Raw genomic sequence first — 27,914 nt, 5'->3', positions numbered from 1 at the left:
TCCCTCAGGTATGTTGGGGGTGGGGAGTGTGTGAGCGGCTGCATTGTACTTAATTGCTGGCTTGATTGCTGGGGTTAAATCATGGCAATATTTTTTTGCTTTGTATTGCACATATCCTTTTATTTGGGAAAATGTTTTTTGATAAAATTTAATTTTTCTTTTTAGAGAAATATTTATTGTCCCAGAAGACATGTTTATATTGACAAAGGTGTTTACCACTATCCCTTCCTGCAGACTTCATGTTCTTGATAATGACACACAGGAGGAAATGCCACATGCCTTTTTCAATGTGGCACCTCATGTTTATCCCAAAAATAAGGTAAACGCAAGAACTTGTTGTGAAAAGTATAATTTTAAAAATAATAAACAATGCCCAAATTCTATGGAGATTTTTAGCTATGTCATAGTGTTAGTAGTGTTCTACTTAAAAGCACACCCTTATTTATTAGCAAGTTTGAACTGAGACCACCCCTGATCTGCTTCCGTGCTAAATATTTATTAGTAAACTTTTGATTATTTCTCCTATATTCTCCTTCCAGCTGCTGTTGTTTTGGAGGTTTTCCTGTTTATCATGCATAACTGAGCACAGTAAATTTGGTGCCAATGTTTAACTTGTGGCCATAAAAAGTTTGAATAAGAAATGATAAGGGTACATATTTTCTTCCCATGGGTACAGCACAGTAGCCCTAGTGATTGTGTCAACTACTGATGAAAATGGCCCTTTTCATTGGATTCCTGCTCCTCCCTATTTAAAAAGTCCTCTCTTAAACCCTCTTGAGCCCACAGTTTTGTATTGTTTGCTAAACTAATGGTTAATATTTAGTAATATTAAATGTGGTTAATAACAGTAAAGAGTGATTTTTAGAGTATTAAAACAGAATTGTGCAGGCATACTGTATTTTTTTACTTGTTCTTATTACATTTCTCAATCACTGAGCTCTTGAGTTCCTCAGTATGGATATCACCTTATGCTCTCCAGTTTAGCTTGCTTCTTCGTATTTCCAAATAGTTGATTATTGTTTCAGTGGAGCTGCACATGCTTTGGAAAGTTCTGTTGATGCTTTGACAAGACATTTTGCTGTTGGTAAACACAGAATACAATGGTATTACTTTAATCTGTTATATTTTTTTGTAACAGTATTTTGTAAAAAATAGTCAACAATGTAGTACATCAAGCAAGAAATTATTCAGTATGCCTGAATTCTTAAATGTCAGTATTATTACATAAAAAGTAATTTTTGAAAAGAATACGCTCACCAGTTCTGCTTCCAAACTATGACTCAGCAATTTACAACAGTGGTAAAAAGGAGTCCTGTCAACAGATGCTGGTACTCTGCTGCAGAGACACTTCTGGAACACATTAAAGTTCATTTCAGAATGATTGACAATGAAGATAAAATCTGCACACTAGCAATAAAGTCTGTCTTCTTTTTGCAGACTTTACAACCTAGATGGAAACTGGGTACTTGCTTAGCATTATTTGGATTTTTTGGGTTGCATTAAAGTTTTTTTGGTGTTTTTTTTCCCTACTGCTGGATACAGTTGAATTTGTTTTAGTTCTTGGTGTGCTTTTTTTTTTTTTTAATTCTACTCTATTATTCACAAGTCTTTTGAACAGATTGTAGAAAAGGATAGAGATAAGCACTCAAGCTTCAGCCGACCTACATAGATAAGAGTTTAAGAAATCATCACTACCACCATATTTAGTCTAGAAAATAGAGCAAGGACACTGCTCAGATATTTCTCTTGACTAGACATAGAAGGATGTAAGGGATTCATCTTACTTTGCCATAAAGTTAATTTGGGTGGTATATTAGCAAACAATCCTTTCTGATTCTAGAGATAGTGAATTGTAACAAGGTATCTAAGTAAGTAGTAAAACCTGTTGAAGGTTATTTACAAAAGAGACATACATTTAATGGGGTTGTTGACATATATTTTCTTATTTCTCAGTAGTGACTTGGTCTTCCTACCAGACAGAAAATTCAGTTATTGTGCTTTCTAATTGCTTTTAATGTTCACAAAGTGCCCACTCAAACAAAATTTTGGTCCTAAGTCTGAATTTTCTGAATATTTTTAGTGAACATTAGGATTGTATAACATTAGCTTTATAGATAGGTATACAAGAGGAATGGTGAGAATTTTTTCTTCTCATGCATGCTGTGCTTCAGAAAGCAGTTGAATATCTGGATAAATCCTTCTCCGTTTGCAGGTGTACTTGGTAAGAACAGAGGGGTCTGTGACTCTGTGCTTGACTAGATGTTTAAATAAGTGAGTTCTCCTGAATGGTTACTCTGAGTGGTTGCTGTTACCTTGTGGTGATTAAAGGTTGTAAAGCACCTTACTGCTACAACTGCACAAATTGGAATAATGAATAATTGATTTTAATTTCAGTCTAAATGTTCAGTATTCATGGAGCCACAGCCCTGAATTATTGGATAGTTCTGAAATTACAGCCCTATTTATTATAAGGATTTTTCAGCAAAGCTTTTTGCTGGTAAATGGTGATTTCTTTAAATGGAATTTAGAGGAGGGCTGAAAGAAACAGAGCCTTTCAAAGTTTTTTCATTTGGACCATTTCTTGAGTGGAACTTGAAATTTTAATAATTGAAATATGGGGATATAGGCCTAGTCAGACTACATGAAAAAGGGATTTAATGCTGAGTTCCCCTGCAACATTACAAGTGGCCATTTCACTCCTTATATCCTTTTTTCCTGCCCTTGCCTTTCAAGTAATCACATTCACATTGCCTTCATTTTCACAAATACAAATTAATCAAGGTTTGAATCTTTTTATGTTGTATCCTGGCTCCTCATATTCCTATTCTCAGGATTCATAAAGAGCACCTGAATCTGAATCAGCCTTATTAAATGTGTGTTGCATTTTTTATTATTTTTTGAATTTTGTAGTACTAGAAATATTTTTCTTAATATAGTAATAAAAATAAGATAAAAATCTTGTCATTTTGTGCTATATCTGCAGTGGCATTATTAAATTAGGGTAAATGTTAATTTGAAGACTGAAGTAATCTGAGTCTGAAAGACTCAGATTTGAAGACTGAAGTAACCTGATCTCTAAATTTCCATGTAGCAAATTCATCCACCCCTACTTTCACACTCCCTAAGCATGAAGGAGCATTTTAAATCATCAAATAATTTTGTTAGAAAGTGACTTCAGGACTTTGGTAGTATCTGCCCCTAAAAACACCTGCCAGCTTTCCAGGTAGATGAAATTGGATTTAACTTGCCATGTACCTTTTTGCCAAATATGAATTGCTAAAATAAGAGATGCTCCATAGGTTTGAGTAGACTGGAGTTGTAAGATTCTTGCTGATGAAGCTCATCTTATTATAATAATAAGTGTAATGGACAAGAAGTATGTTGCATGTAGTCTAGGAGTGCCTTTTGGGTAGTGTTATTGTCAAAAATGTTGTAAAATGTAAAAATGACTTGTTCTCCCCTTTCAGAAGGGATACACTTTTGTGGCTGAAGCACACACTGGTGAGCAGCCTGTGCCAGGTGGCAAATGGAAGCTGCGCTTCTGCACCTCCCAGAGTGCCCTTCCGTTTCTCTCTCGTGAGGCTGTCAACGATACCTTCTCTACTCTACAATTTAAGGAGTATTACATACCCAACAAGGAGTTCCTACTGTTTAGGTAAATATTGAGGGAAAGATGAATAAATTCCGGGGTTTATATCAGTCATCCCTAGCAGAAAAATGTGTTCTTTCCTCGTTCTTAGAAGGGGAGAATATTGATGCAAATATCTGAATGCTATGGGCTATCAAATTAACATTTGATTAGTGAAAATGTTATTTGTGAAATAGTGTCACTACTTAATGAAGAACAGGTGTGAAGTGCACAGACTATAACTTTAAAATCAAAATTCAGTGTTTTACATTTCTGTAAGCTCTGTTTTATCCATATGACAATTACTGAAATTCCATAGTACTTTTGGGAAATAAACATGTATTGAAACACTCTTTTCCCAATATATCAGACCAGTTTCTATCTTGCAGTATTGACAGAAAAATTTATTTTTTTTTTATTTTTGTGTGCTGATTCTTTTAGGAGAATATATTTAACAAACATGAGATTCAGTTTTTATTAATAGTTTTTTAAATTAATTAAAGTTCATTAAAATCCATTCTAAATTAAGAACTAACCATTCCTAAATTGCTATACTTAAGATTTTACACAAAGAACTTTGCATTGCACTACAAGAGGCCCTGTGCTTAGAGTTGATTAAATGTGTGTATTTTGAAAATTAATTCTAAAACATTTTACCCTAATTCCTGGAAGCATTTTCAATATTTCAAACCAACAAATTATTATTATTGGGATAGAGGTCTCTTTAAGAGAAGGAATCAGTTTCAACATAATTGAAGAAAGCATGTAATGAAAAAAAACCAAATGCACTAAAATTTTGTAAGCACTCTCTTTCTTGATGACTTTCATTCTTTCACCCTTCTGATGTCACCAACCTTAAAAATAATGATATATTTTTAGCTCCAAACGTGCTGAAGTCAGGGTGATGGAGGTTTTGTGTGTTTTTGTTTCTTTGCTTGTTTGGTGAGATTAGTCATAACAATTTGAATTTATGCACAAAAAGCATATAATACATAAATCAATGGGTTACAACATAAACAACTATTTGAACAACATAACAATTATTTGAATTTTTTCCTCAGACTCTAATTCAACAGGTTTTTAATGCCATGGTCTTTTAAGCTGACCAAAGTAGCTATTGCCATCAAAGGAGATATCCCTACCCTTTTGAAAGCAAATGATCTTTTTTTTTTTTTTTTTCCTCAGGTACTTTTATAATGGTACAGTTCCCTAATCTGGCTAATGATATTCAACAAATAAAAGTACAGTAGGCATTCAAATGTGTATTTGGACATTAGATAAGACAATGAAAAAAAAATAAATAGCTAGAACACCCAATTTTTCAGGAGCAGCACTTGCTTTATTTGTTGATTCACTGCATTAAACTTCACTACAGGAAGCTTAGCCCATCAGATTCCAGGAAAACAGTTTATTTGTAACTCAATTTTAAGTGTTTGCTTCCGGTTCAGCACAACATTTAGGTACTTTCCTAAAAAGAATGATCAGGTATAGTCAGTTATATTGCTATAATTTTTTCTTCCTCTTTAGGTATTTTGTAAAGGTCACAGCACCACATACTGCTACATTGCAGGTACAAACCTCTAATTCAGATGTGCTCATTAAACTACAAGTCCTAGATAATGAGAAGGAAATTACAAGTGTCATTGGAAAGGGCAATGCAGTCATCCCAGTTTTTAATTTCAGGAGTAATCAATCACTTCTGAGCTCCCAGTGTAAGTATTTTATGCCATATTTAATGATTTTATTCACTGCAGGATATACATTCTTTCAGTAACTGTAGATAATCATGGAAAATACTATTTTTCCCTGCTCTTTTCATTAGCCTTTAATTTTACAGTTCAAAACCAAGAAGTACAATTGAATGAGGTACATAATTCTCAGACATATTTTCAACAATGGACCCTGTAGTGCTCAGGTAATTTTAGACAAAAATTAAGTACCATCTGCCTGCCTCCATTATACTTCTTATACGTAATAGATTTTAGAGACTACTGCCATGCCATCTCCTCTGATAATCTACATTTGTTTTCCTGTTTTCTATACACCTCACTTCTAAATCAAATTATTTCCATTTCATTTGTGTGCTATTTTGAATTACTCATTATAGTTGTGTTTCAATTTTAAAATTAATTCTTCATAAGAAATACAAGTTTTCTTAAATAAAGCAAATGTTTTAAGCCAAGTCTGCTACTGTACTCTCCAGTGACACACTATACATAAGATATGTAAGATATGAAAGTCTTCAGTCCTTCTATGAAGACTTCTAAACAATAAATCTTCTATAAATCTGAGTTTGCCTATTTGAGCATATTGAGAACTTGAGACAAAGACAAATTGTTCAAATACTGGATTATTGCTTTGCTAAAGCCCAGAGGAGCATTATATTTCTTCTGCTCACCTCCACTATTTTGAACTGTGAAGTTTTCAAACATGATCCTTTAGCATAATGTGCAATATGAAATTCCAATGCTTTATGGGAAAAAATAATTCATCATATTTGTGAAACATCTTGATTTCTGTCTCAACAGCACCTTGTTATTACCAGAAATGTAAAAAAAAAAAAAATTAGTCCTATGGAGACCATGCTCTTGAAATGTCATTCATCAGATGAAAGCATTAGGTTTTTAAAGGGAGTCATGGAGAACCTGTCATGATTCTCTCTGAGTTACCAAGATAATCAGTTGCTATTTTGGGTTAATGTTTTAGGAATGTGGAAGTGGACTAGTAAACTTAATGGTAGACTGGTGGAAATAGAAAGGGGAATGTATAAAATAGCTCAGCTTAGGTTCAGCATCACAGTAGTGTCAGGAAGTTGCCAAGATACCCTCAGTAAAGTAAAGGAGAAACTTTGCTTCGGGAGAATGTGTCCTTGCAAAGGTGATAGTCTGAAGACTGAAATAAGTTAAAAAGCACAATCAAGTGACAGAGAAGAAAAATGGATTCCAGCAGAGGCTGAAAGGGAGAGGATGGGGCAAAATAACTGGAAGTGGTGTTTTGCTTTTGCCTATCTACCAGGACACACATGTGAGAACTTTGCAAAATATGTTCAGAAATCAGATACAAACATTCTAGGTCTAATATGCAATCATAAGAATAATTTCTGTTACTTTAAAATTACTTTAATCCACTTTGAATTATTTGATGAAATATCTATTACATTAGCCTGATTGAAAATAGGAAGGTTTTTTAGTCAGGGTCTATTTAGCAGTGGTGGACATAAAATCCTGTTATGATTTTAGGCTATGTTTGAAGTTGAAATTAATATTCTGATGCTCATTAGGTGTGTGTGAGTATATAGAGAGTTGCCATTTGGAATGAATGACTGTGAAGCTGTTTGATCACTGTTTGTTCTTTTGTTTTACTATTATTTATATTTTTACAATAGTTATAATTTTACAATGCTAGACCAACTGGCCTTAACACTGAAGTTCTTCTCCTGTTAATATACATCCTGTATAACACAAAGAAGATAGTTTGTGTAGAATCTTTCATAGCATCCAAATTAAATGAAAATATTGTGAAGTGGACTCAGTATAACCAATATAAGAGTACTGTATTACACAATCTACTGAGTGTCTCTAGGTTCAGTAGAGGTTCACTCTATGGCATTGTAAAATCATGTTTCTTTGGTATTGTCAAAAGTGTTTTTATGGCCTGTACAATAACAATATACAAACTCTCAGAAACACTAATTCCAAGTTCAGGTGAAGATTCTTACAAATGGCACTCAATACAACAATATTCCTATTCCTTCTGTCAGTATTTCTTTGTTCTCTAAAAAGTGTGTTTTCTCAGAGTACGAATAATCAGAGAGCACTGCTGTACTATTGGCACCAATCTTGTTAGTTAAGCCACATACAATCCCTAAATTTGACGCTTATTCACTACCACACATCTTCTGCCTCTCATAGAATTGAACACTGTGTTGCCAGAAGTTCTCTTAAGTGACATTATTGCACAACCATCACCAATAAAACATTATCTCCCTGCCCACCCACAGCCTGTTAATTCATCTCCAGTCACAGCTGTTCTATTAATGTCTTTTACAGCTCAAAAACTACATTAAACCAACTGATTTTGAATACATTTACCTCTTCTGAGATGTAGCAGATGACTTGGACCTTGAACATTTGCTTGACAATAAAGGACTTACATATTGACACACACATTGCAAGCACAATTTGTTTTGTTGATACAAGCACAGCAGTTGCCTGAGAACAGATAGGCAAGTGAATGCTCACAATCCTTTTATTTTCCACAGTAACAGTCTGATACAATCCTGTTAAAAAGTATAAAAATATCTTTCAGATATTTGTTTGAATATGGAAGTAAGGTAGGTGGAAGTTTCTTCTAGCCAGAACTTAGGAAAACCAAGAGTGACACACATATTTTTGTATATAGTTCAAAAAAAAAAAGAAAAAAAAAAAAAGAAAAAAGTTGGTGTTACAGCACCACCTGGTGACCATTGCGAGATTTAGTGGCTGTGTATGTATTTTTGGGGGCTTTTCCGAGTGATCTTTCCTGTAAAGGAAGCAGATTGACTCTTATGGGGGATTCCACCATTCCGAGAGGAATTATCTTCATGGCAGGATCTTCCTCTGGGAAAATCTTTATAGAATTTGTCAGTACTCAAGCTCTTCAGGTTTAGGAGAGATAGAAGAGGCGAATAGCGAGGCATTCATGAAAACCAGTTGTAGCCCAAGGAATATAACCTGCCTTGAGCCCTGCCTGTCTTGCTCGGTGGAGGTAAGGTCCTGCAGAGGGCAGCGCACATCTGCTAAAGCCCCAACACACGTCCTGGAGTGGAGCTCACCCCTCTGCTGACTCCAAGGCAGTACATCTAAGTAGCCTCACTGCTTTAAAGCCACCCTTTTATAAATTGCATCCACTGGCCCTTGCTAACAGTGCTCAGACAGGCACTGAAGATCATTCCTGACTTGAAACCTTTATGCAAATATTGCAAATGGTAAACTAAAGGTAATTTATGCAATTAGAAAATGTCTTTATGTAGCTATTCTTCCATCTGAAATACAGGTTATTTCTTTGAAACAGATTTTCTTGCAGATATAGAATATGCACGATTCAGGTCTGTGGATATTGTTTCTTATTCATCCAAATGCACTTCTATTGAGTGAAAGCCTCATGATTTTTGTTCCTTCTGATGAAAGACCTAATAATCTAACCGCTGTGAATTACATCTCCTCTCACCTTCACAGCCTGGGATGTTAACTGATACCTAGAAAGCTCAGCAGCAGCTCAGTGAGAAACTATTCCATAGTTACAGGCTTGCTTAGGCATACTTTTTACAAAACAGCAGCCATGGAGTTGCAGCACCTTAAAAAATGGTTTGTGGTTTTCTCTCACAGGCTTCCTTGCCGCAGGTACAGCAAGAGGGATGGCTCTGGTGCTAAAGGTTCTGAATGCAATGCAGATGAGCAACTTAGAACTTGTGATTAGGAGTTTGAGACCTCTTTAAGAGACCATCTCTACAAGGTCTTATTTTGATTTCCTGACTTCTACTGCTTTTCTTAGGAACAAGGAAGTACTGGCTTATGTAGAGGAAAGACGCAGTAGGAAGGAATCCATGGCATTTGGCTTTCATAAGAAACAATATTTCCTAGCTCCAATTGAGTTTCTAGGGGCAAACTTAACCTCTAATTGGGCATTTATTCTTTGACACACCAGCATTACATTTTGTTTCATCTGGTGTCCAATAGTCCTGCCACCTCCTGTGAATTTCCCTGGATGTTTCATCAACATGCATGGAAGTGTGCATTTTTCTTGCAAAGTGTTGCAATGATGCAGTATCATCCTTTTTTTATGCAATGAATCCCGGGAGGAGTAAAGCCTCTTGTCTCAATGAAGTCAGAATGATATCTCTTTCCCAGCTGATGGTCCAGTGTAACACAGGTGAAGCTGCTTGCCCAGAGGTATTATTCTCTGTCCTTATTCAATTTTCTATGAGATGTTCACTTTTAGAATTCTTTTTTACTTTCTCAGTAGACATGCAGGCATAAGACCCCATCACAATGGCATTAGAAATGAAAACAAATTTATGTTTTCTGACTTAATATTTCTGTGCCAGACCTTCTTTAGAATGGTCTAGTTTTCACAGTTTTTCCACATAACATCTTCCTTAGTTGAGAATTATATACATTGATAAAGGATGGATCACAAATGAAATGATCCTTTCAAGACTGGCTCTTTTGTAGCTCAAGTTAGCTATGATTTTGTTTCAGGCTGGCACAAAGAGATAAGAGACTTCTGGAAGGGCATGCAGTGCCAGAACTGTGGCCAATGCACCTCTTCCCTTTATCCAGTCTTACATTATTTACTAAATTATGTTAGCCACAAAGGGATCCCATCATAGAGAGCACAAGGCTCTCTTCATTTTGTAATGTATAGCATGATGCTGTGATGGTTAGTGCAGGAAAGAAGCATGGGCTTTCAGGGGAAAAATTATATGCTTTATAAACTAACAACAGTCATATATAGTCTTCAATTTCTCGTTATTTACTTTGAAGATATTTGTGATTTGCAGGCAAATTGAAATCGGGGTAGTATTTGGAATAAGCATCATTTTAATTGGAAGCTTCTGAGTATAATCCAGTATGAGAAAATGGACTATGTTAATTCTTTCTGATACTTTCTGGGAGCATCTGTTTACCTCATACCAGTAATTCATAGAATTTCAGGACTACTTTTTTTGTCATCTTGCAGTAAAAAAGTTACAAGTTATTCAAAGTAATACAGTGAAGGGATTGGAAACTGGAAAATTAAAAAAAAGAAGTCGTAATTCGTCAAAGGACAGCAAAGCTTCTTCCAAGGCAGACCTTGTACAGGAATGCTCAGTGATATTAACAGATGAATCTTCAGCCTCAGAAAACTTTGAAAATAATGTTGGAAGCCCAGAACAAGTAAGAGTTTGTTAATCACTGGGATTTGGGAAGAAAAAAAAGCAAACAGTAAAGTATTATTGCTAAGTCTTTTGGTACATGTGGAGAGATCTTCTATCCTGGAGTAAAAATAAGAATCTAAAATTAAGATTGTCGGTAGCTTTTGAATGAGGTGATAAAAAAAGGTTAATGTACATGTATGAATGACTAAATAAGTGGGGGGTTTCATATCAAGGTGATTTACTCTATCTTTAAGTGTTCTTCATTTGGCAAATCAAATACAAGTACAGCATAACTTTCACATAAAGATCAAAAATTTCCAGAAATAAAACCAAAGTTTTGATCCTTCAATATGAGCTTTCTTTGAAATATGATATTCTAGAAGACCATCTGTAATAGTTTGCATAGAGAAACAACTATTTCCACTCAGCTGCAAGTTTTAGTAACAGACAGATAATATCTGCTTCTCAAGTCAGGTTTGTCAGAGGCCAATGTCAAACCATGGGTTTTTCTTGATGCCATTTAGTATTGTCTATTTTAGAGAAATTAAGTATACTTTCTAAAACAATTCTTGTTTTACATCTCCACTTGATTTTCTGCTGTGATTTTTTTCTTGATAGTTGAATTAAATTACAACAAGATAAAGAAAGAAAACAAAAAATGTTGAGAAATAGACTCCAAAGTTGTTCCTTTGACTCAGAACTGGCATTAGAATTTTGGAAAACAGTTTCTAAATATAATCATTTCCAATTCAGTTTAGACAATGCTTGAAATGGCCCATGGACCCTGTCACCTCTGCCTCAAATTAAGGCATTATTGAGTGCTAGTACAAGGGTTCAAAGCCCTGTAGTAAGTCTTAAAATCAAAGACAAAAGTCTTTGTTGTAGTACATGGCATACATAGGGAAGTTACATGGAAATCTTACAGGAATGTAGCTCCTTATTGTGTAGCCCAGTTTAGTTTTACTTGATAAACACATGAGTAATTGTTTAACTTCACAGGAATTAAAATGAGATCTGTGGAATTAACATTAATTTTTTAAGCTTCTTGTGAATACTGCTGTGTGCAAGCTTGTAAATTAATTATTTGTTTTATTTGCTGAATTCAATAGCTGGCACTTCATTAACCTGCAGGACTTGAATGCTTGTTGCAATTGCTATGACTTCAGCATGTTGCATTTTCTTTCACAGTTTCACCAGTATTCAATAGAGGCATTGGTGTTGCATGATAGTTGGCCACTTACTGAGAGTGAGTCTTTGCTTGTTCAGGAACTGAAAGAAAAACAGAAAGATGATATCAAAGGTAGGTTAATCTAAGTACATATTTAGTCAAATGTATCATGTCACTGATTTTAAAAAATATCTATTACTCCAAGCAACATTTTTTCACTGTTTGAGTGAAATAACTAGGCAAGAAAAATTTTTCTTCTGTAGTTCTTAGAAACAAAGTTTGATTGCATGAATCTACATCTTCAGTTCAGAAAATATAAGGAAATCAGAGACTACACTGCAAGACACCTTCTTAGGGCCCAGCTTTAGGTAGAGATCTGGATCAGAAGCGTGCCTGCTGATAATTTAACAAAATACACTGAGCAAGATGTGGGAAAAGGCCTAGTTTGGGAAATGTAATTCTTCTGTACTGCTGGGAGAAGAATTTAGCCAGAGAAAAGGCTAGGAAAGTCCCCAAGTACAGTCTGTATGTCTAAGTCATGAAGGGGACAGAGAAATTACAGAAGGTTTTGGGTCTTTTACAGATTATTGTAGCATTTCTTCTTAAGGGACAGTAAAAACCAATCCCAAGACATATTAAAAGCACTTAGAATCCTAGTAAGTATTCTGTAAATTACATAAGTGTCTCATATTTTCTTCTTCTTTTATCAGCCAGGTTGACACAAGATTATTTAGATCTTTATTATGTTAAAGTTTGTCACTCTGGACTCAAGAGCCTGAGAGAGGCAAGGCTCTGCCACTGCACATTCCCAGATCCAACTGTTTGTGAGGCTGAAGATGAAATCCCACCAAGCACGTGCACATAGACACACACGATGTATATGTGTATATAAGGGTGTATATGTACACAGAAACACACATTGCCAGCTACAGAGATCTCAGACAGACACTCAGCACAAACACAAACAGCACCAGCTGCCTTATCTTGATTTTCCCTCTTAGACTGGAAAGAATGGAAGTCCCCTAGATAGACTGTATATTTCTAAAAAGGCAGATTCTTCCACCAGCTGCACCTAATGTACCCCATAGCTTGCCTCTGCATCCCCTACAGACTCTGAGGCTGCAGCCCTACTCCAGCTGCTGGTGCAGAACATCACACACACACGCAGCTGATTCTCCTGTGTTCTCACCCTTATGTTCTTGCAGAACCTAAAATATTACTTCCCATCATTCAGAAGATTTTCTGCATCATTAATATTGAAGTTCTATAACTCAATTTTTAAAAGAAATAAGAAAAAATTATTTTCTTCCTCATATAAATACACTTGCTAATACTCAAAAAAAATTATTTAGGATGGTTTGGTTTTTATTTATGTCTCAATTTTTATTCTATTTAGATCTTTCTTTTTAAATGTCTGGTCCGGTCTTTTTTCAGTAATTTCTCGTACTCTGGACTGAACTTAGATTCAGCAGCAGTGATTGCTGATAGATATTATTTAATTTCTTGGGTTTGGGACATATGCGGTATTTGAGATTTTTTTCATTATTTCTTCAGTTATTATTACACAACTTAAAAATATGTATCTTCTTGGTTTACTGTAGTCAGTTTTATTAGCATTTGAGGAGCCATGTCATGTGGGCTTGCAGACTTGTACACAGCTCTTTTAGTGATTTCACCTGCTTGTATTTTGTTGTGTTCTTCACAATATCATATTTTCTTCCTAGATTATTCAATTCATTCCCTTAGTTTTCCCTGTTAGACTCCTTCTCACAATAGACATTCTATTACATCCTCTTACCCTTCTGAGTTGGCTACATAGTGACAGCTCACACTTGACAATATCATTTTATACAGTTTCACCATGGTCTCTAAAACTGCAGGTCTGCAAAACTGCAGGTCAAAGGAGGTGACTTAATCTCCAAAATTTCTTCATTAATTCTCAGCTCATATCACTAAACCTTGGCAATGTCATGAGTGTTCTGTCATTGAATTCAAGATAACACTACTCCAGTTCATAACTCCCCTTCTCCATGCTAATTGTTGCTCATTTGCAGTCAGTGAACACAAGCACTTTTTTCCTTGGGATTATTTTTAAATGGTGTAAATATAATAATTTTTAAATAGTTTAATTTTTGTGCCCTCTCATAAATGCTGCCTTTCAAAGTATCCAAATCCATTTCACAGTTCTTATTAACTGAGTGTCTGTGTTTATACAAGGATGCCAACAGATTGCCTAGGCCGCCAACAGAGTTTAAAGACAACTTATATCAAAAAGTTGAAATGTCAATACTCACTTGATATTTTGTGTTTATCTTTTGTACCCCTATTGACCACAATATTTATCTGAAGTGCTTACTTTAGTTCAGTATTTTGGGGGAAAGCCCAAAAGTTTATTCCTTTCTCTGATTGTGAGCTAGTCTTAAATCAGTTTGAAAACTGACATTTACCATTTAAAATTGCCAACACAAGTTGTCAAACACAAAATTCATATAATAATAATGTTGGAATGTAACCATAAAGGTATTATTTCACCACATGATTTTTAAGAATGCTGCAGTGAGCCAGGTGAAAAATTTATGCAAAACGTTTTCCCAAGTACCCTTTTTTCATGTAAGCCAAGACTGCCATCTAGAGTTAATTTTGTATTAAAGCTAATTTATCATGACAAAAGCATATATGAACTCTGTATTAAGAGCTACTAAAATCTTTTAAAATAGTCTCCCTTTAAATTAAGACCCATGCTATTATACTCTTCCTATTCACCAATATTATAAATACTTATTTTAGAACATTTTTGAAGAAAGTAAATTCTCTGATACACAGATATTATGATAATTTTGTATTTCTTGTACTTGTAAAAAGCACTGTGTTAGCAAAAGTTACTTTGTGAATAATACTTAGTCATATTTATTATATATAAAATCCCATTAAATGTTTCATTAAAGAACCCACTGTACAAACAAAACATTAAAAAGGCATTAGGCAGGAAAACCTAAGTACACAGAAATTAGGAAGTTCCATGTAGTTTATTTATAGTGTCTTTATTCTTTCCCCTTTCTTCCTCCCTTTTTTGTTTATTCGTTTTTTGTTTTGGTTTGGTTTGGTCTTTGGGTTTTTTTGCCTCTTTCTTCTGAGCACTGTTATGGAGCAAGCTTTCAATGGAAAAAAGAGTTTTTAAAATGTAAGCTCAAGATTCTTGTATAAAAGGGGAACAATAAGCAGGCAATCTTGCAACTGCTAGCACCATTTTCAGTTGCGTGACTGCGTGAACAACATCATTTTAAGGTTCATTTTGTATTTAGGATTTTTGGCTATTACATTTCTGGGTTCTTTGGTTTTATTTTTCTTGTAGCAAGATCATCACTTTTATTGTGCAACTGTCACAACCCCGAGCTGAATTATCACTGTGTGCTGAATGCTAACTGCAGCACGTATTTTACATATTGCCTTAAATTAACTTAGGAGTGTAATCTGTTGATGAGGGCTGTCTATGCAACTGGGAAAGCAGGAGAAGATGGAGTGCCCAGCCCAGGTAGTAAAGGTAGGTTTGAAAAGGCAGGACAGACAATATGCTTTGGAATATTCCCTTTTATCCTCCACAGTGGTCAAAGTTTCTCCCACAGGTGTTATTTTCCCACAGGAAAACTTGCTGGCTCATGCCAAGGAGAGGATTCCATGGGATGTTTAACAGGATGTTCAAATCTCTCTCTCTCTCTCTCTCTCTCTCTCTCTCTCTTTCCCAGCTTGCCTGTCAGTAGTAATTAATCACTTGCCTGGTGTTCAGTGAACAAATAGTTCACAGAGGGTACATGATGGTGCTGTAGATCTGTTAGCCATGCCCTAACCCCCACCAGTACTGCAAACAGATTATTGGTTTGCTTCTGTCCTGGTGCATTTTTTCTGTAACTTTAGTGTCTGGGTGAGCCCAGCTTTGGAAAGACTTTTGACATTGCCATCTGTCAAGAATCCTTCTGAGGGTCCAGTCAAAGACAGGATAAGTGACATCTGAACTTCTCAATCTTTTAATGAAATCTGAAAGTCCCTCATTGGGCAACTAACAGTCATTGCTACCAGCTACTGGGTAGTCCCACTAAATGCTCAGAGCCTATTTCAGATAGCAGTAGCATGATATCTTCTCAAAGAAAGCTACAAAAGACTCCTCTGTGTTATACCTATGAATAAGATAGATTCTCTGTAATTTAAATCTCATAAATCAGGAGTAGCTGCCTATCTAAAAATGAGAATTTATGTATCTCAATCTGAAACTGAGTTTCAGCTAGGAATCATTTGGTGCAATTGTTTAACTTGTCATAGAGAGGACATCAGACTGGATGATCACTTTGGTCCCATTTGGCATTTGACTAAATGAACTTTTGTATAAATAATTGGAAAGAAGTAGAGAAGCTAATTTTAAAGTTGCTGTCAGCTGTTTGTCATCACTGTCAGCCCGTGTGATGACCAAGCTTTTCTTGGTGCCACACAGATATAAAAAACTGCTACTGAGAGTTTGTGATGATTGATGCACAAGCTGAGCTGGAATGGCCTTTTACTTTCTTTATCATCTGCCTGCCTTTCTTATCATATGCCATACAAAGCATTTGCCTGGCTTTGCCCTTAGAAGAGCCCCAAGCTGCTGCTCACATCTCCCTTTGATTAAGAGTGGGCAGCATGCCAAAATGCAGTCATTGCCCCCTCCAGGCATTTCTGGAGGTTCATCCCTTAACTGGGATACTGCTTGCTCTGCTGAGGAAGTGGGAAGGGCTGGGGGAACCTGGACAGTGCAGTACATGGGAGAGCTTGGAGATCTCAGCTTAATCCTGCCCTAAGCCTACATATCTGGAGTTAAAGTAGGTTTACTCATTCTAGCCCCTGTAATTTCTTATGCTTGTTTGTTATTTACTAACTTATCAGGGTATGCTATAAGTTCAGAGCATCAAAATGTTATAATTCAGAGTCACAAAATATTTCTAGAAACCAGACAAAGCTTGTAGTATCCCATGACATAGAAAATCTTTGTCTGGGATCATTTAGATAAGTACACTGAATGTCTTTGTGCAAACAATAAATAATTTATCTCTAAAATTTATTAATACCTTGAATAATGTATGTACACCAGACTGATTTATGGTGCTACTATGTAATGATAATGTGAAGTTAAAGAGAGAGCCATTTATGTAACAACTTTATAACTTTTAATTATGTCATCACTGTTTTATATTTTCATTTCCCGTGGAGTTGTTTTACTATATTCAATATTTGTGAAGACCACTTTAATTTTTTGCTTTTATTCATTAATATATGCCTTAGTAGCACTGAACCAATTTAAACTTTACAATTTGGTGTAAATATCACTGGACTTTTTTTAAGTAGCATGAGGAGATAAGAATAATACTATTTCTAGATGGGCACGAGTACAATGTATGATGTAACACATTTATATACCATATAATATATATTTGTATGTGGAGCTATATGTGAGCAACAAATATGTTTCTATGTCTTTAATATTTATGTATCCATATAACCTCAGCCATGACAATACAGGTCCCATCCAAAGCTCATTAATTGTGCAGTACAATGATTTGTCCTCAGTGGAAAGAAATTGGAAAAGCACTAAGTGAAAGATATCTACCTTAAAAGTATTAAATGAAAGATAGATATCTTATTATTATCACCAGACTGTGAAACCGTCACTCACATAAACTTTTTTTTCTGAGAGAAGTCCCCTGTTTTACTGTATTGGCTAAATCTAGATTTTCAGCTCTTCTCTCAATTTTTCAGACAGTACGAAGGTGGAGGGAAATGGAGATTTCAGACTCAGGTTTTTAATCTTTGTCATAGTGTTTTGGATTCATCCCTGGTTGTTTCAACTGACACATTCTTTATAAATAATAAAGTTATATGCTATTACATGCTTTATTTATTAATTTATTTTAAAAACATATGACACGCATGAAGTCTTGTTTACAGCTCTCAACAGCTAAGACCTTGCAAAATAACTGTTGCAAATATCAATTAACAGTATCATTAATTCAAACATATAGTATACATATGCACTGATAATATAATTAATTTAAAATATGCCCAGATAGTTCTGACAATGACAAATTTGCATTTCTTAAATATGCATTGAGTCTCAAACATGTTTCTTTGCTTTAACTTCCTTGCATTTTATAGGGTGTACCTACATTATTTGTTCTAGATAGTCTTAGGATGGGCGATAATGAGAACATTTACTTTACCTGTTTTGAGCTTCCTACTTTCCTGATGCATAACAAACATAACAAACACTGACAGAGATGGTATGTAGAAGGGAAGTAAGAGTCAGGCTGTGATTTTGTGCATTGCAGTCTTTGTACTGACCCACACACGAAGCAGCAATGCAGTGACTGCTGGCAGGCACCATGGAAAACTCTCAGTTAAGCCCTGGGTAAAGTTTTATTTAGGACAGATAAGGCTGTCACAATGTATTCACCTTGTAAGTAATGTTTTTAAAAGTTGTTTGGTCTTCATATTCTTTCTTGATAGTACTTGAAAGTGTCAACTAATTAACTGGTTTTCCTTTGCCTCTCTGTTTGGCTGTTTTGTGCTGTTATTCCACCCTGGGTTTTATATGGGGAGCTATATTTATGGATAACAATGACATTCTCTAAATCCTAATGCATTATAACTACATTTGAGTAAAACAAAGAAGAAAGTATGAGGAGAACAGTTTTCCCCTAATTCTCACTTCTTTCCAAGTTAAAAAGATTGCAAATAGTCCTAAATCAACCAGAGGATCAAAAGATACAGTATCTGAGAAGACAGAAAAAGAGGAGTCCTGGAAAGAAGGTGCACCACTTGAATCTCAGGTGAGAACAAGGCCAAAGCCTCAATTTGTTGAATGTTGAGATATTTTCAGGTCTGCAGATCAGTACTGTTAGGACTTCTAATGTCCCTTTGCCACCTTTTTAGCTCAACACTTGAGAAATGTTGAATTAAAAAATTTGAAAGTAAAAGATGTGCGTCCTGGATTTAGATACACAATTTGCTCATTTTTTTGTTTATGTATAAAGGAAAAAGTGGTTGTTTCTTTTGTTGCTGTAGTTTCTGTCTCTGCTGAAGGCTTACCAAATTCCAAGAATTCACCATATTTGTGTCACATTAATCCCTCATTGTAGTGGCTTCCATGGGTTCCTAGGGAGATGAAATAGGTTTTTCCACTGTAGTCAGTTCCTGTCTCATATATCACAATTGTCAGTAGCATGCAGACATACAGTGGCAGAAAAATTGGTGTGTACTTGCTTACTTGGAAGTTCTTATCCCCTGGGGTGGATCATCTGAATGTTCTGTAGCTGTCTGAAAAGCTATTGCCAGCCTTTATACCTTAAAAGGAATAATTGACATTACTGGTTGCAAACAGATTAATGGAAAGCAATGAAGGAACTGACAGCTTCTTGTTTAATGGCATTGCTTTTGCTGGGAATTTTGCTGCCTCATGGTGTGTAGTTTAATCGAAGAACCATAGAGATTTTCATTAAGAAATCTCTACTGATTTTTTTTAGTCAATTAACCTTGCTGCACAGCAGACTTCCCTGTGATTCTGCCTTACACTAGAGGTGCTGTGATGATGGTTCTTGAGAATCCACCACGAAAACAGATGCAAATCTTGAGATGGAGCCCTTGCAGAAAGAGAAGATGTCCACCTGTAGTCTCAAACAAGAGCTTAACTCCTAACCCTAGATCTAAGTCTTGGACTTAAAGCTTCTCCAAATGATATGTTTTCCTGAAACATATGCAGCACAGTATCTCATTTCTTGGTCAGGCATCAGAATAGTCTAATAGACTTCAGGCCCTACTTGCCCTGTGATTCTGGAGAAGCCATGCATTAAGGTGTTGGAGAGACTGGGAAGTGCTTGGAAAAGAACCTTACAAGACAGAGCAAGGTTTATTTCTATACAAAAATCCCACTTGAATATAATAAGGCTACTAGTAAAGAAGCTTATGGGAGGAGAGGAGAGGAGAGGAGAGGAGAGGAGAGGAGAGGAGAGGAGAGGAGAGGAGAGGAGAGGAGAGGAGAGGAGAGGAGAGGAGAGGAGAGGAGAGGAGAGGAGAGGAGAGGAGAGGAGAGGAGAGGAGAGGAGAGGAGAGGAGAGGAGAGGAGAGGAGAGGAGAGGAGAGGAGAGGAGAGGAGAGGAGAGGAGAGGAGAGGAGAGGAGACGAGACGAGACGAGAGGAGACGAGAGGAGACGAGAGGAGACGAGAGGAGACGAGAGGAGACGAGAGGAGAGATAAAACAATTACATGAAAAATCACACGAAATACTCTTGTTCAGACAAACTGTTCAGAAGAACTGGGAGTGTGGAGCATGCTGCATGGGGGTGGGGGAAAACATGTGAACAAAACACCTCAAAGAGCTTCCAGGCATTGCAAAGTAATCTTTCTTTCCTTTGGCAGCCTCTGTGTCATAATGCACATCAAAGTCTGTCAATGTACATTGTATATCAGTCAGAAAAATTACCAGTACACAAAACCATAACTTCATCCTAAAGAGTGGTAGCAGATGTATACCAGTGACTACATTATGTTTATGATGCTTTCAGCCAGCAAGTGCCCCCTACTGTATTTTACGCATAGTAAGTGACCAGAAAGAGGCAGAGTTTCTGGAGGTGAAGAAGGACACCCGGCGAGTAGATGCCATCAGAGCCATGAAAGAAGCATGGGAGTCTGCAGAGCCAGGGAGAGCTGTCAAGGTAATATCAGAGTGCTATCTCTGCAGTGATGTTTCTTCACAGGTTCCAGGACTTGTAATGTTAGAGCACTTGCCACAACAGAAACCTGCCTTCATAGGGCTGTTCTCTTTGCCCCTCTGGAAGACAGGAGATTTTACTTTTGAAAGAATTAAAAGGGATTATGTGCCTGACTTCTGGGTAGGAATCCAGATATCTACATCAGGCTTCTGTAGATCACTGAGACTTTAGATTCTACTTTAAAAAACATAGATAAGTATCTCCTTAGAAAGCCCACTAACTCTACACATTTGCAAAGCTGCTACTTGTGACAAGTTTAATGTTTAGCATGAACAGATTCTGTCGAGAAATACACTGCTATAAACATGCCAAAAATTATTTCTCCTGAAGAACTGGCACCTGGTCATATCAGTACCAAAATTGTTCCTTGCAGCCAGGATTCCAAATTCAGTCTGCATTGCAGGTTACCCAAGAGCCTGTAACACGCTCAGTATGAATTCACAGTTTTGGAGAAGCAATACTGATCTAGTTGCCAGGTGCATCTGGGTGCTTTTGAAGTGACATATGCTTGAGATAGAAAAATAATACATGTTCTTTCTAGCAAAGCAAAAAGTGCAGTGCTGATTCAGAACTGGAAGCATCATTAGCAATAACAAATTGCAGTCTTCAAACTCATCTGACAGTCATTCCCTATCACCACCAATACCATTAAGGTATGTTCAGCTAGAATCCCCAGCTTAGAAATTTTGGGGTTTTAGTATTAACTTTCAGAAATGAACCTGAAACATGAGCCTTCCCAGTTACACTCTCAGATTTTCTCAGTTCTTTTCAGTGTGTTCAAAGCTCAAAACTTTTCCTGACACTACTCTGTTAAATTCTGAACTAAGGAGAAATGCTGCTCTGCAGCTTTGATTAGTTGTGCTGAGATTGAAAATGCAAGTACAGCCTCCTAAAGGTTAGCTAGAAATGAATCCCATTTGATGTGTGAAGACTCTTCAGAATCTGGTTCTATCACCGTTATCTCTTTTAATCAGAAAATCAACTGAATTGCAACTACAAGGTTCCACTTTTGAATCCCCTTAGGTTTGTGACTTTTTTTTTTAAACAGCTGGCATTAAGAAAACTGCAGCAACAACAGAATATGCTAAAAAAAAGGTGTAAATTTAGGCTATGCTATCCAGATTAAGTAGCTTCTCCTCTCCTTTCTTCTTGACAACCCTGGCCCAATGTCTGCCTATTCCAGGGGTCACAGACCCTCTGACTCAGGAAATTGAGTTCCTGACTCCAGGCTGACCAGAAGCCAAAGGGCTTCTCTGTCCATTCTGGCAATGACAGCCCTTAAGAGTGAGTCAAAGTCTCCTTCTGAAAAGACAGAAGTGCTGATGTCTGGTTTTGGCATCAAAGATAATTGAGTCTGAAATGGTTTGCACCCAAAGATCCCATTTTTCAAGACGAAGTCTAAATCATCAGGCTATAGGAGCTTCTAGGAGATGCATTAGCCATACATCCAGCTATACAGTTTTTATTTTATTTTTAATCCCAATAATATTTTAAACTGCCCAGAGATCAGTGATTTCCCAGCATTTCATTGGACAGAGATCTTTAGTGTAAGTGTGCAATGTCTCATGACTGATTCAGTGGGATCTTGGCATCTTTTCTGATTCCAGCACCAGGCAGACTTGCACACTGCACTCTGATGTTAGGTCTTATTGAAGACTTATAGAATCCTCCTTTTGAAAATTCTTTGAGATTTGAAATATGCAGTAAAATTTTTGTCATCTGGATGGTAAAACTTTGATCTGTAGGCTTTTCAGGAACGGATGCGTTTTATTAATAAGTATGCTGTGGGAGATTCAGAGGAACCCATAGCTGAGGCTGAGACTGACACCTTAACACCTAGTTCAGAAGAAGAAGGTAAGAGTACAGCTTTCTGTGTCTTCTGTTCAGCATATTCCACTCCTTAGGAAAGGTTCTGCATTAAATACTGGTAGTAGCTGGATAGATCAGCCCCAATTAAGGTGTCCAAATGTGCAGTGGCAGGCTTGCTCCCTATCCCCTCTTTATTTTAATTGTTTCATTGCTCTATTTCCAGACAGATACAGCCTCACAGCTCTTGGAGGCTGCCAAGTTACCCTTAAGCAAGCTTCAGGTAGCCCCTCTGTAGTACAATTCTAAATTAATTAATCTGAAATTTTTGGAAGTTTAGTGGAAAATCCCTTCTCCCTCAATTCCAAGTACCAAAGTTCTTTAGTGTAGAAATGCTAAAAAGGTGTTTAGCAGCTAAAATAGAATGCCAGTAAGAGACTAATACACCTAAAGTAGAGTTCATGGAAGCTGTTCATGGAGAGTGGTCTGGAAGTGAGGTGTCAAAAAGTGAGACAAATTAAAAGAAGGAAGCATTGAAATAATGACAAAGCAGTTCAGCCCATTAAGCCATGCTTAATATCAGATGTGTCATTGTATTGCAAGAATGCTACAATAAAACACAGCATGTTTTAACCACATTATCCATGTGGTTAAAAAATATAGTCTAAGATTTCAGAATACCACTTTTATTATGTTATGATTTTTCTTTAAACAGGCATTTCTTAAATTAAATCTTCTTCCCAAGAGGGAATATAACTTTTTTAAACTACAGCCAGGGCTGCAGAATCAGATTTTTATTGATTTTTTTAAACAAAAGAATATGATACCCAGAAATTGTTTTTATATCTTTTAGGCAAAGTCAACATTGACTGCAAAGTCAATGTTCTTGCTTAGATTTACTAACTTTGATAAGTAGAGGGGTTTTAGCTAAAATACACATATTAATTTCCCTCTAGTATATGTGGGTTTTTGATAGCATCTTTGATTCTATCCTAAGTGTTGGAAATAAAAGGGAAGAAATATTATACCTCTTGTTACTCTATCTCACTCTCCAGCCTATATTCTCATTTAATAAAGTATTTTGCTGAGCCAAAGGAAGAAAAATTGGTAAAAGAATTTAGGTGGAGCTCCCTAGAATAACCACATAACCAGTTTAATCTGTTTTGTTTTTTATTTTGTTACCACAGGAAAGCAATCACCACAAAGAGCTATTGACTCAAGATTAGAAACACAGGAAAAAAAATGGGAGCTTATAGACCTTAGTCCTTACACAAGGTAAACTGCCCTAACATAATAAATGTCAAAAGGGTTGAATCACTGCACTGCATGTAATGAGTATCTGACATAAACATTTGAAGAAAATGAGTGTTTGGGCAAATATGCTTATTTCAATCTTCTTGAAAGGAGCATCCAGATCACCAGATATTCTGAGTTGGAAGGGACCCACAAGGATCGTCCAGTCCTGCTCTTCAGTAAATGGCCCATACAGGGATTGATCCCACAAGCTTGGTGTTATCAGCACCACACTCCAACCAACTGAGCCAATCCCAGGGTCATAAAAAATTTGTCAGGATGTTATGCAGTTTTAAAATAACATATTTAACAAATGCAGTTAATAATAGTTAATAATAGAAATAATTGTACTGGTTACATTTATTGTACAAAAGAACTATATTTTTTATTATAAGTGTTGACATGAACTTATTGAGCTAATTTAAATGCACCTCCTTGTTTGCTGTGCTGCAGCTATAACCCACTGCATGCTTAAGTCCATTTGTATTCAACGTGGCATTTTTGCATTTCATTGATCTTCAGAAGACTTCCAAAATGCTGAAAAATATGCTCAAATTTAATTTTAAATTGAGAAGGAAATTGGCATTATATTGAAGCAAATAGCATTAAAACAGTATGGCAAAAATATGACAAAATATCTTCCATGAGCTTAAATCTTGTAAGCATTTCATTTGTCTTCACCTCCTTGACTTTTACACTAGTCATTTAGGACAAAAATATAAAAGTGTATTATCCACTTACCTGCTATTATGTCGAAAGCAAAAAAAAGAACCCTAAAAAATAAATTGCCTTTGTCTCAATTTTCAGAAGTATCAAAAACTTCTGAAAACATATTTCTTGCAAATTAAAGGTGTCACATGTAGGAGTTTTTCATATGCTCGAAGATGAGCATGATTTTAGAAATAGATTTAAAATAGACACTCAAGTATAAGAAGATCTGGTCTCAGGAATGTATTTTCTTATTGGTGTTATCTAGAAGCAGAGGAAAAGTAACTCCTTAACCATATCTAAGCATATAATTGTGATGTTGCCAAATATAACCCAAAAACAGTAGAACCTCAACTCTTTCTAGATGTTCAGCAAAATAGACATCAACCAAAACTGCATTTGATATGAGACAAATATCTGTTTTGTATTTCTTTCAGAAAAACAATGTCTGAACCTGTGCTGATAAATGAGTCTATCATTCAACAGCAACAGATACGTAAAGAAGAAAACTTCAATCATTTTGGACAACTTTGCATGCTGGTTAAGGAACAAAGACAAAAAGAAGAAAATGAGAGAATTTTATTGAAGCAAAATATACTTGAAATGTATGAGAACCTGCAGGTATGTTTTCAAGATTACTTTCCAGTTAACTGCTGCTGGGATGTCCACCACTAGTCTGAATATCCTGGTCAACCATTATCAAAGCTTTTGTATTCAGTACTACAGATTAGAAGCAACAAACAAACTTGAAATTTCACTTGGGCAAAGGTTAAAACTAAAAGTTCTAAAGTAAAAAAAATAGTACTGCATTATATCTTTAATATGATATTCTTGATACTTTCTTGATACACTCTCTGCAAAAACACTATTATAACACCATAAAAGGATGGTTACAAGTCAGAAAAAAACTGACTGAAAACTGACATACATGACCAGATGCTTATTAAGTAAAGCATCTCCAGACTGATTATTTTTTTGGTTATAGACTTGTATACAGCTTTTTGAAAAGTAATTAAAAAAACAGTTATACAGGGTGATAAGTTCTTAATGTGTCTCAGAAAATTTAGAGAATGCAGTTTCCTTGGAATATGCACAATGCCAGCAAATGAAGAATTTATATTATTAAACCTCAAAAAAGCATGTATATAAATAATAAATGTGGTAGCATTAGTGTAGGATCCATTGTGAGGATTAACTCAGCCAATGCACTGCACATGAAATTGCACAAGTATCTTACCAAATTGGCTTAACTGTTGAGCATCAACAGGAAAAAAATTGTTTGTTATAGTGGTGATACAATAGCCAGTATCAATCAGCTGCTCAATTCAGAGCTCTTAAAATGGATAAGGGACAGTAAAAATAATTTTACATCAAATCAACCTATTTACAGAAATCTTACTTGAAAACATCTTAGCTAGTTCCCAGACAGCCTGATTTATATTACTCAACTACAGGTCAGCAAGGAGCCGCAGTTCTCCAACAGTGGCTGACCCTAATACGGATGCCAGTCCAGGTGTTCAGATGTTGCTATGATTTTGGATGCCTAACATATTGTATATTAGAAGGGCAAATTTTTCACAAGAATAGAACCTCAACTCTTTCTAGAAACTATTTCCGTTAAAAATGTTTCACAGTATGAATTTAAGATGAGATTATTTGTGAATATGCACACTGTGCTGATAGACACTTTTGCAGTACTTTCCTCTGTAGACCACAAAGAACTATATACAGATTTCCAGGTACCCCCATTTTTCAGGATGGAAATGGAAAGGGAAAAGGTGGCACCTTTTTCAGAGGTGTCACAGTTCCACTTGCCCCAAGTCTCATTGAAGGTCATTATGATTTATGCTCCTTTAGCCTCTTAAAAGGCCACAACTCCTAAGCCATTCCAGCATTTTTAACACCTAGATTTTAACAGATTTGTTTAAGACTGCAAAGCAAATCAGTAACTGAAAAGGGACTAGGTCCAGATAGGTAACTACTTTGTTGTCCTATTCTTCTTTCACACAACTATCTTATTATGCCAGCAGTTTAAAAAGGATTTTCCTGAACTTTCTCTTCTTCATGGTGAAAAGACTGACATAGCTGTTTCCTTTGAGAAGTCAATAAACATCCATGTAAAAAGAAAAGGAGAGATGCTCTCCTTGTACTTAGAGAGTCACAAAGTGAAACAGAACAGAGGGATGCAGCTGCTTATGGTGAAACCAAGACTGATGTGTTGAGCAGGGCAGTATTGCTGTTTGTTTTTGGCCAGGCATCCTTGGATGAAGCACGAGGCAGAGTTTACAGCATTCGGGAAGCATACAGAAATGAGCTGCTGGAGGCCGAGCGCAGAAAAGAAGAAGAACTGGCAGCCCTGGAAGCAGCCCTGAAAGCAGAGAGAAAGAAAAACAGAAAACGGTAAAGGTTCAGTGAAAAAAGTGTAGTTGCTGGCACTTGTGAATTGTAATTAACATTTTGTTATTTAACAGTTAAAGTTCATATACAAAGATGAGAAAAATTGTTTCTTATTTTCAAGTACTTTTGGCAACTATATCTCGTTTTATCTCTTTGCCTGTTGCTAGTGGAAAAATTTATCTAGTATTCTAAAAAGCTACTTGCTACTATTTAAGTTTTTATGCTTTGCTGAATAACTTTGCAATAAAATTCATATTCCATTCAGACTCTTCTCCCAAAATCCCAGTGTCTTTTGTCTTTTTTTTTCAATCAAAACAGAACCAGTCAAGAATGAATCAGAGTTGAAACAGTGAATGCAACCTGACAGATTTGAAAGTCATTTGACCTGGCTCCTTAAATGGATGACAATTTGTGGAGTTTATCATAATTAAATAGTGGCAAACCACACTTTTTGTATGCTAACATTGGGAGGCTTACCAAATCCTGATTGAGTAGGCTCACAAGCTTTCTATGTACTGTAATATTTTTTCCTTCCATTGTTCTCTTAAAGTGTTTTGGAATCTCACGGTAACTCTCTGTAGTGACAAACTCATGAAACAACCTTCCAAGGCTTGTTAAACACTCCTTAAAGCCCTATTATTATCTTCATTTCTCTTTTCTAAGATGTATTTTGCCCATGCTGACTTTGTTCAAATGACTAATTACGATAGACTCCCAACTGGAATTTAAAAATATTTCTTAAAAGTAAACCAATGTCTGAATGAAGTAGCAATCACAGGCTTTTTATTCAAGGGGCAAAATATTTCCCCTAAGCTCTTGTTTCCATTATCACAGAATTCCTGTGTTTGTCATTGTGTCATCAATGACACAATGCTGCTTCCTTATCCATCTTTCTTTCCCCAAAAAAAAAAAAAAACACTCAGAAGTTATCACTATTACTTGAATACAATGATCTAGACTGTTACAATTGTGAAAACTCTCTAGAACAGACAGGTGTTTTAAATAACTTAAAGTATTTTCCATGTATGTAGTCATAAGCAGAAGCCTAGTAAGTTAGACTAAGTATGTCTTGTATACCTGAAATAGGTTGAGGATGTCCAGAAGCATTTTCATTATCTAGGCAAAGTAAGAAACTATGAGACTCACCAATTTAATGTCAATCACGAGAAATTTTATCCTTTGCATTTCTGGCCACTGGTACTGACCACATTGTCTTTGAAACTACCC

The 27,914-nt window shown here is 36.0% G+C and overlaps 1 protein-coding gene across 1 annotated transcript in view; it reads left to right on the top strand.

Moving 5' to 3' along the window:
• ADGB (androglobin) overlaps nucleotides 1–26,925 on the top strand; it is a 96,972-nt gene extending 70,047 nt beyond the window's left edge. The window contains exons 24-34 of the mRNA XM_058019916.1: nucleotides 166–319; nucleotides 3,468–3,655; nucleotides 5,156–5,340; nucleotides 10,349–10,545; nucleotides 11,715–11,826; nucleotides 18,436–18,545; nucleotides 20,277–20,426; nucleotides 22,229–22,337; nucleotides 23,477–23,564; nucleotides 24,728–24,911; nucleotides 26,545–26,925. Coding sequence (XP_057875899.1) covers nucleotides 166–319; nucleotides 3,468–3,655; nucleotides 5,156–5,340; nucleotides 10,349–10,545; nucleotides 11,715–11,826; nucleotides 18,436–18,545; nucleotides 20,277–20,426; nucleotides 22,229–22,337; nucleotides 23,477–23,564; nucleotides 24,728–24,911; nucleotides 26,545–26,694 — 1,627 coding nt within the window. The 3' untranslated portion in view covers nucleotides 26,695–26,925. The remainder of the gene's footprint in view (nucleotides 1–165; nucleotides 320–3,467; nucleotides 3,656–5,155; nucleotides 5,341–10,348; nucleotides 10,546–11,714; nucleotides 11,827–18,435; nucleotides 18,546–20,276; nucleotides 20,427–22,228; nucleotides 22,338–23,476; nucleotides 23,565–24,727; nucleotides 24,912–26,544) is intronic.
• Nucleotides 26,926–27,914: the final 989 nt, after the last annotated feature.

The sequence above is a fragment of the Melospiza georgiana genome, chromosome 3, assembly GCF_028018845.1.
Source record: "Melospiza georgiana isolate bMelGeo1 chromosome 3, bMelGeo1.pri, whole genome shotgun sequence".
NCBI lineage: Eukaryota > Metazoa > Chordata > Aves > Passeriformes > Passerellidae > Melospiza > Melospiza georgiana.
This window is presented reverse-complemented; position numbering and strand designations above follow the sequence as displayed.